Source organism: Pseudoliparis swirei, chromosome 5, assembly GCF_029220125.1.
Source record: "Pseudoliparis swirei isolate HS2019 ecotype Mariana Trench chromosome 5, NWPU_hadal_v1, whole genome shotgun sequence".
In the NCBI taxonomy this organism is placed as follows: domain Eukaryota; kingdom Metazoa; phylum Chordata; class Actinopteri; order Perciformes; family Liparidae; genus Pseudoliparis; species Pseudoliparis swirei.
In genome coordinates, this window is record NC_079392.1 from 26,421,004 (window position 1) to 26,431,003 (window position 10,000).

At 47.0% G+C, this 10,000-nt stretch overlaps 2 protein-coding genes across 5 annotated transcripts in view; one reads left to right on the forward strand and one right to left on the reverse strand.

The window, feature by feature from the left end:
* Positions 1-1,913, reverse strand: part of fip1l1a (FIP1 like 1a (S. cerevisiae)) — a 6,877-nt gene extending 4,964 nt beyond the window's left edge. For 2 of the 4 annotated variants that reach the window (XM_056415617.1, XM_056415616.1), the window contains exons 1-4: positions 1,656-1,913; positions 1,334-1,397; positions 477-526; positions 75-194 (exon numbers count right to left, since the gene is read on the reverse strand). In XM_056415617.1, coding sequence (XP_056271592.1) covers positions 75-194; positions 477-526; positions 1,334-1,397; positions 1,656-1,860 — 439 coding nt within the window. In that variant the 5' untranslated portion in view covers positions 1,861-1,913. Of the gene's footprint in view, positions 1-74; positions 285-476; positions 527-1,333; positions 1,398-1,655 lie in introns of those variants that run through there. The other 2 variants (XM_056415618.1, XM_056415619.1) reach the window with 2 other exon arrangements.
* A 180-nt stretch (positions 1,914-2,093) lies between these two features.
* The window catches only part of scfd2 (sec1 family domain containing 2), a 74,963-nt gene continuing 67,056 nt past the window's right edge, over positions 2,094-10,000 (forward strand). The window contains exons 1-3 of the mRNA XM_056415621.1: positions 2,094-3,022; positions 3,608-3,776; positions 6,997-7,124. Coding sequence (XP_056271596.1) covers positions 2,197-3,022; positions 3,608-3,776; positions 6,997-7,124 — 1,123 coding nt within the window. The 5' untranslated portion in view covers positions 2,094-2,196. The remainder of the gene's footprint in view (positions 3,023-3,607; positions 3,777-6,996; positions 7,125-10,000) is intronic.

The window sequence follows — 10,000 nt, forward strand, 5'->3', positions numbered from 1 at the left end:
GTATGAATAATAAAGTATGAATAATAACGTAGTAATAATAAAGTATTAATAATAACGTAGTCATAATAAAGTACCGGCGCTTTTCCACAATTTCTTTTTCACCAGGATGGACCTATTTGGCCCCATTGGACTCGTTGGCCCCGTTGGCCCCGTTGGCCCCGTTGGACTCGTTGGCCCTGTTGGGCTCTTCTTCACTGTAAAGGACACGACCACCATCTTGAATCAGTTATTTCCCCAGTGACTTCCTGTCGTGTTCTGAGGGTGTTCGTCCTCTTGTTCTGATTCTCAATGAAGACAAAAGACAAAACACTGATCACACACATGGTGACCAATGGGTGTCCAGGTTGTGTGTGTGTGTGTGTGTGTGTCCTCAATAGTCCGTCTGCGGTGGACTCTCTTTTAAAGCTGGTTTATGTGTATATTTAAATGAGCAGCTCTTCCTCCACCAGGGGGTCGGGGGCCTGAGACCAGCTTACCGACAACATGGGCCCGTCCAGCGCTGCTCGTCACGGGCGCGCTGCTGGAGCTGCAACAACAGAACCCACCGGGTCAGAAACACAGAACCATGCCCCCACCGTCGGATCTTCATCGCCTCGGACCGCTTCACGGAGCGAGAGAAACAAAGGAAACAATAACAATGACGCCCATCGACAGGCGCTGTGTGGATGATGATGAGATATTTATAGCCCTGTCACGCTTTCCTGGCAAGACCACGACAACAAAGGGCTGTTATTAAAGAAATACGTCACTTAATACATCGTTAATACACACTTGTCTTTTATTGAGATGGAGCTTTTGCTGAAGAAAAAATTATGTAATTATCTATATTATTATAAATATATATATTATTATAATATTGTAGATTATATATATTATATATATATATATATAATCGGGACATAATATAATCTACTACTGGTGAGGTTTTGTTGAGGTGGCTCATTTAAAAAAAAGATTAATAAAAAAAACCGTATACCAACAAAAAAACAACAGACTCTCGTCCAAGCTTTTGTTTTACGGTAATTTACTGTAATTGTCAGTTTTTTACTGTGGAGCATGCAGAGCGGATCAGTGGGTTAACTTCAGTAAAAGTATCAGTACCACAGTGTAGCACTGTTACAAGTAAAAGTGACTTTACTTTAAATGTACTGAAGTACCAACAAGTATAATAGTTTACATTATTGAACTATATTTGATAAAGGGATTATAAAGACGAAGTAGCAGAAAATCAAGTTCATCCATTCTCGGCTACTGAAGTATTTATGTACGTTAAATATACAACGTTACTTTACAACTACACATACAGCTGGGCCCGTACACAGAGTACACACACCTGGACGGGGTTGGAACCTCCTCTTTGTCCTCCCTGTCATCTCCGATCTTCATATCATAAATAACTGAAACACACACCACATAGAATACTCTTACATGTAGCGTTACTTTTTTAACTGCATATTATTATATTTTATTCTATGATAATATAATACTTAAATAACTTCCTTAAGTGACATTTTCCTTCTTGAGCTTTCTCTTATGATGGAGTATTTTTATTTCTAATGTTACATATGTTAAGAAGACTTTAATTTAGTATTCTTTACACATTAACTTTAACTAACTGGTGTTAACTTAATTCACAGTTAGCTTTATTAACTTACACTGATACATTTTCCCCTCCTCGTCTTCTTCGGGGGCGACATCAGACTCAGAATCCGACAAAGACATTTTAATAATAATAATAATTAAAATAAATAAAATAATGATGTCCTCCTGTTCATCCCTGCCAGCCGTGTTAATGGTCAGAAACACGTTTATTAGACCAACTGCAACCAACCGCAACCAACTGTTGAAATCAACACACATTGTTTTTAACCCGTTTTTAAAAGATTATTTTATGTATTTATTATTTGCCTTTCAGCCATAACAATGTCGTTTCTAGCAACGTCAGTGAATAATAAATTGCCTGGTTAACATTATTAAATTCGTAGATAGCAACTCGTCAACGCTTCCTGTGAGTCGTTCCCGTGAGTTGTTGCCGTAGCAACGCGCCAGCGCTTGAGATGACGTATTAACGCAGCGACGCCATGTTTGCCACGTCACCTTCAAGAGACTCGCGCTGTGTTTTGTTTTGGTCGGTAGTGACTTAGCCGTCAGTTCCGATGTGATTTATCCAACGGTCGACAAGTTAAAATAAGAAAAATGTCGACGCCGGACGACTTCACGCGCTTCCCGCTCAAAGTGTGGGAGAAGCTGGTGCTGCCGAAGGTGAAGAAAGCCGTGGTCTTCATGGACGACGCGTGTGCGGAGGCGCTCCACTGGTGCGGAGGCGCCGCGCGCCTGCTGGACGCGGGCGCGCGCGACTTCAAGGAGTTCTCCAGCTTCGAAGCCGGCGGGGCGAACGAGCCGAAAGCCGTGTTCGTGGTGAGCGCGTTGCTGAAGGGCAGGACGGTCGACGTCATCAGAGACATCGTGTCCGGCAGCCACTTCCAGTACTGCGTGGTCTTCACCGCGCGCGCGCACTCGGTGCACCTGTGCGCGAACAGCGTCGCGGCGGAGACGGACGGAAGCCCCGTGTTCGAGCAGTTCGAGGAGAAGCTGTGCGAGTGGATGGGCGACATGAACTACACGGCGGAGGTCGCGCACGCGCCGATGCTCTTCGCGCCGGTGTCGCGGCAGCAGCCGCAGCTCCTCCTCCTGCCCGCGTTCGCGCACCTGTTCCCTTTGCTCGCGCGCGACCTGGAGGTCGTCAACGCGGGACGACCGGAGAAGAAGAAGTTCGCCAGCCTGGTCGACGTGGACGTCCACGCGCTCCCGATGGAGCTGCAGCTGGAAGTCAAGTCCTTGGCTTCCGCGTTGAATTCCCTGTTCGAGGCCACCGGCACCCGCGAGGAGAGCTTCGCCGTGGGGCCCATGAGCCGCATCATCGCGGGGGAGCTGGCCGCACACCCGCAGGCGAAGAACCGGAGGAAGACCGCCCCGAATAAGGCGTCCATCATCTTTGTGGACCGAACAATGGATCTCACAGGTTTAACCCCCCCCTCACCTTTCTGGACCATAGTGCATCAAATCATTCATAATTGACAAGCACATGCATACACAATTAAAGATCTCAGTATTTAAAGAAGTGGAGATATCACTCAAATAAGACCAACACAAATCCGTAAACACACATAAGGCTTAATGTGTATAAACATATATATATATATTTATTGTATTAATGATTCACAAGTCCATGAAGCAACACATACAACAGCAATACATGAAATAATGTATCTATGTCTAAAAGTATTACAGGCATAAGGACTTTTCTTATTTTAATTTTTTTAATATTTATTTATTCTCAACAACTTTGTTCTCAGAATAGTATTTCAGCTTCATTCACATAATGCAAGAAAACATTTATTAAATCTTCCTCGTCTGATTTATTCTCATCCTGGTCTGAACTCTTCATTATTTATTCTTGAAATGCACCCAAAAAATCTTTCACCTCACCTAATATTTTTAAATATGTATCTGCTATTCTCTATTTTATTCTCAGCTCAGACTATAAGTCTGCTCTGTGTCCCGGACAGTTTCACCACATACCTAACAGACGTGTTGTTTTCCTCAGGAGCGGTTGGTCACCACGGAGACAACCTGGTGGAGAAGATTCTGACCGTGCTCCGGCCTCTACCTGGTCATGTGACCGATGTACAGGTGGACATGCTGGAGCTCACGGGTCTACAGCCAACCCCTCACGCACAGACCACGCTGGCCCCCGGCTGCCTCGCACAGACCCAGTGAGTGTCTGATGACCGTTTACAGCACAGGATCACATATTTATATATATTTATTATATATACATACATATATATATTATATATGTATGTTTTATATGTATGTATTATCTATATATTTATCTATTATATATGTATTTATTATATATATATATATATGTGTGTATTTATTATATGTATTTATATATAAAATATATATATTATTATTTCTATACATATTTCTATATATATATATTTCTATATATAATTTATATATATTTATTATATATCTATTTATTTATTATATATATATTTATTATATGTATGTATTATCTATATATTTATCTATTATATATATGTATTTATTATATATATATATATATATTTATTATTATTTCTATATATATATATATAATTTATATGTATGTATTATCTATATATTTATCTATTATATATATATGTATTTATTATATATATTTAATATATAATATATATATTTATTATTATTTCTATACATATTTCTATATATATATAATATATATATTTATTATTTCTATACATATTTCTATATATATATAATTTATATATATTTATTATATATATATATGCGTGTGGGGGTTTCAATTAGTCTTGAGTTCAGTTTGACTAGCGGGTTCGGTGGAGCTGGTCTGAGGTCCTTCTAGTCCCTATTTGGACAGCGTGTGCTGGAGCAGACCATTGAGCCCAGCGGGGGGGGGAGCAGGTTGCTGCGACCCCCGGATGAAAGTCTGGGGCAAGTCAACCACAAACGAAGTCCTGAAGTCACCCCGGCTGCTCGATCCACCACAGCTGGGTCGTCTCTGCAGACGGGGAGCGCTTCATGTCACACGCTCGACGCCACGACACGCTCCGGGACGGCGGAGCGAGAAGTGAAGTGAAGGGAAGGGAAGTGGTCCTTCTTAAAGGGCCAGGAACTTTTAATTCATAAGAATATGAAACGTCTCCGCAATGCCCGAGTCTTTATGAGAAGACCGGAGACAAGAAAAGAGTTTATTGTGACGTCAACACACACACACACTAATATGCACACACATATTCATTCACACACGCACATACATACACACACACACCCATACATACACACACACACACACTAATATGCACACACATATTCATTCACACACACACGCATATGTCAGCTAGTGGTGACGTCATCAAGAGGGTGGACTCCCAAGAAGTACACAAGTCTGTACTGAGCGTACTTGGTGTCTCTCTCTCCCCTCCCCCCCCCCCCTCCCTTGCGTGTACTCCAGTATGTTTACAGGAAGTGGACCTCTTAAACACACTTCATAAATTAACTCACTCAGGAATTGGGGCTGACCTTGCGCAATCCTACGAGGCTGAATCTGTTACACGTGGACCTGTTTGACACACACACACTAACACACTAACACACACACACACACTAACACACACACTAACACACACACACACTAACACACACACTCAATCATCGGCGGCGCTTTGCACCACTTGTTTGTCGCCCTCTAAGAAACAAAAGACTAGAACCCGTAGGACACTTTGTGGGTTCCTGAAGAACCTCATATTAAAGAGTGTGTGTGTGTTAATATGTGTGTGTGTGTATGTGTTAATGTGTGTGTGTGTGACTCAGCTCTGAAGCTCGTCCTGAATGAGTGAAGCTGAGTACAGGATGGAGACGTCCTGAGTCAGATCCCTGTGAGCCATTCTGTTCTGCCCCATCATGCACTTCCAGGAATACTCCCCCCCCCCCCCCCCACGCCTCCTCCTTTAAGTTCTCTTAGTTTATGTTTTTTTAACGACACGTAACCTTCAGTTTGCAGCCCTCTCTTCTCCAGAGACCCTCGTCCCACCAGAGAGGACCACACTGCCCCCTGCAGGCCGCCCCCCCCCCACATGAGGGTTACTCAACAGCGTTCCCGACTGGTCTCACACCCCCCCCCCCCTGACCAAATGGCCAATGGAGAGTGTCAGGGGAGGAGGGGGAGGGGCTGGGCAGAGCGCCAAATTAGAACCATATTTCATCCATTCTGACGTCCTAGAACACACACACACACAAAGACACACAGACACACACACACGCACACACACACACACACTCACCCCGTTGGTATTTGAACCACCAGGACTTCCCGCTCTCATTCCTCGACGCCCCGGAGTCACGTTCCTGTTCTGTATCGTGACACAGTGTCAATAAAGTTTTTTTTCCTTTTTCTTAACGAATTGTGCAACACTTTTCTTAAAATTCTGCGTTCCTCGTTCAATCGTGTCCCTTATTGATCCTTTATTGATCCTTTATTGATCCCTTATTGATCCCCAGTGGGAGGTTCTGGTCTGCATGCGAGCCATCCTTGGTGATGAGGGGTCCGTGGGCCGCTGAGGGTCAACGGAGGGCCCGGGGTCCCTCTGGAGGACACTCGGAGGATCCCTGGCGTACGATTGGTCGGTGTGATTCCGTGTTCCTTTCATTCTGGCGTTGTTCTCGTGTCCCGGCTCGAGGCCCGTGGTTCTGCGTCTGCTTCTGGTGTGAAGATGGCGGGCGTCCCACTGCGAGCCCCCCCCCCCGCCCCCCCCCGAAGGTCTGGAACAGATTACATCTGATATTAAACACATGGCAGGTTTAGAAAAGTTTAAAAAAGAAAGAAAAGAAAAACAGAGTGGATTTGTCATCCCCCCCTCCCCCTTTTCTCTTTCTCTTTGTCTTGTTTTCTCTGCAGTTTTCTGGTCTTCTAGTCGCTGCTGAGAGAAAAACGAGTTCATGTCAGACGAGATGAGAAGAGACTCCTTCTTGTTCTTCTCATTTTCTTCTTTTTCTCTTCTTCTCCTCCTTCCACTTATTCTTGTTCTCCTTCTTCTTGTTCTTCCACTTCTCCATTTCCTTCTTCTTTTTCTTGTTCTTGTTCTCCTTCTTCTTCTTTTAACGGGGCAACGAAACAGACCAAATGTTGAAATGTGTTAGAATTCAGATATCAAAGTGTCTCTCATGGACACATACACACACACACACACATAGACACACACACACACACACACACACAGAGACACATACACACAGAGACACACAGACACACACACACACACAGAGACACACACACACATACACACAGACACACACACACACACACACAGAGACACACACACACAGAGACACACACACTCACACAGCCTCCTCTGCCAGTGGAGGCGTGTGTTCTGTCCAACCCGTCTGACCCGGTTGCCTCTGCAGGTCGGCGGCGGCGCGGTTGCTATGGGAGACGATGCTGACCAGTAAGCACAAGGAGGCCGTGATGGAGGTCAGGCGGGCGCTGGTGGAGACGGCCAGCAAGGAGGAGCTGCCCATCAAGATGAGCATGGGTGAGTCCTCCAGGGCACACTGGCTGCTCCGAGGAGAGGGAGGGAGAGAGAGAGAGAGGGAGAGAGGGAGAGAGGGAGAGACGAGAACAGCTCAACAGCGACAACAAGAAGAAACATGAAATAGAGTCAAACTCAAGGTCCCTGTCGTGCTCTGCAGCTCCACAGCGCCCCCTACTGAGAGCCACCGCCTCTGCATCGTGTTTGCCCATGTGGCCACAGAGGAAATGTGAACCACATGTTGGCTCTGACACACACACACACACACACTCTCTTGAACACTTTTGTAGTCCGTTAATGAAGCGAGGGATGGAAATATGTGCCGGCACGCAACAATAAAGTCCTGACATGCACTAGTGTACGTTCACCTCTCCTGCTGCACTCACATAGGTAAAGGGTGTACCACACACACACACACACACACACACACACACACACACACACTGGGCTAATGTGCAGGTTAGCATCTGGCGCAGAGGGAGGGGCCTGTGGTCCCTCAGTGCCTCTAATCTGTGAGGTGAAGGAGGGTTCTGCTCTCGTAACGAGCAGGTTGTGATATGGTGGAGGTCACACACTCTCACACACACACACACAACACAGTCACTCACACACTCACACACACACACACTCTCACACACTCACACACACACATCACACACACTCACACACAGTCACACACGCACACTCTCACACACACACACACAGTCACTCACACACAGTCACACACTCACACACACTCACACACAGTCACACACACACACACACTCGCACACTCTCACACACCACACACAGTCACTCACACACACACACACACACACTCTCACACACTCACACACACACACACACTCACACACACACACTCTCACACACACACACACAGTCACACACTCTCACACACACACACACACACACACAGCACACACTCACACACACACATCACACACACTCTCACACACAGTCACACACACACAGTCACACACTCACACACACACACACCACACACAGTCACTCACACACAGTCACACACACACAGTCACTCACACACACTCACACACAGTCACACACTCACACACACTCACACACCACACACAGTCACTCACACACTCTCACACACACCACACACACTCACACACAGTCATATACTCACACTCACACACACACACCACACAGTCACTCACACACTCACACACTGCTTGTTTCTCACACACACACACCACACAGTCACTCACACACTCTCCACACACCACACACTCTCTGTCTGGCGGGCTGCTTTATTTTATTGTCTTTTTGCACTTTTCCTCTCTTTTTCTTTTTCTTTCACGTTTGTCTTAGTTACGGTCGGACACTGGACCATAACTACTTTTTTCGATAATTCTACTGTGGCTTTTGTTCACTTTGTCGTGACTATCGGAGAGCCACAGCAAAACAATGACGGGGACCGTCGTCTACTCGCGTGCTCAGCTGATCGCTGTGCAGGCCGAAGCTTCTGCCTGGAGAAAGACCTGTGATCCCGCTGGAGCTACGGAGAAGGGCTCGCGGTTGCAGATCGGGTGTCAAGCGGAGGGCTAAAACGAGGAGATACAAACCCTCGGTACCGTCGATCATAACGGGGAACGTGAGGTCTTTGGCGAATAAGACGGATGAGCTCGGCGCGCTGGTAATGTCTGAGAGGATCTTCCGTGAGAGCAGTCTCTTGTGCTTCACTGAGACGTGGCTGCACGCGGACTATCCGGATCACAGCGCGTCTTTGCCCGGCTTCAGGACTGTTCGGGCTGACAGAGACGCTTCACAGAGCGGTAAGAAGAGGGGGGGCGGGATCGCTGTTTATGTGAATGAACGGTGGTGCCACCCGGACCATGTGTGCGTGAAGGAGCGCTTCTGTAGCCCGGACATTGAACTGCTGGCCGTGGGGATGCGCCCGTACTATTTGCCGAGAGAGTTCACGTCCGCCATTGTGGTTGTCGTGTACGTGCCGCCATCAGCTGACGCTGAGGAAGCTGTGGACACCATCCACTCCACTGTGTCTGCTCTGCTGAATCATCAGCCTGGAGCATTCATGGCTATCACTGGTGACTTTAACCACACCACATTGGAAAAAGCTCTGCCAACCTTCCATCAATACATAGACTGCCCAACAAGGAACAATAAAACTCTGGACTTGCTGTATGCTAATACTAAGGACGCATACAGCGCCACTGCCCTTCCCCCTCGGCAGGTCTGATCATGACCTGGTCCGCTGACACCCAGGTATGCTCCTCTGGTGAAGAGGCTGCGGTGACCACCAGGACTGTGAGGAGGTGGTCTCTGGAGGCTAACGACGCTCTACAGGACTGCTTGAGTCAACGGACTGGGACGTGTTGTGTGGACCGCACGGGGAGGACATCAACAGTATGACCGACTGCATCACGGAATACATCAAGTTCTGTGAACACACCACCAACCCATCACGGACTGTGCGCTGCTTCCCCAACAACAAGCCCTGGATCACCAGGGACCTGAAGGCGCTTCTTAACATGAAAGCTGCTTTCAGGTCTGGAGACAGGGATGAGCTGAGAAAGCCCAGCGCAACCTAAAGGTGAAGCTCAGGGTGGGCAAGGACTCCTACAGGAGGAAGCTGGAGGCCAAACTCCAGCTGAACAACACAAGGGAGGTGTGGTCTGGCATGAAGCAGATAACTGGCTTCAAGGTGGGAGGGAGACAGCCAGGGGCTCCCTGGAGAGGCCAACGAGCTGAACTGTTTTTCAATAGGTTCAGTTCACAGCCCTCCTGTCTCCTCCACATCACACCTCCCAAACACCTCCCCCTCTGTCCCCCCTGCTGAGCTGCACATCCACCGAGCCCTCAATAACAATGGGCTCCTCCACCCTCCCCCCTCTCTC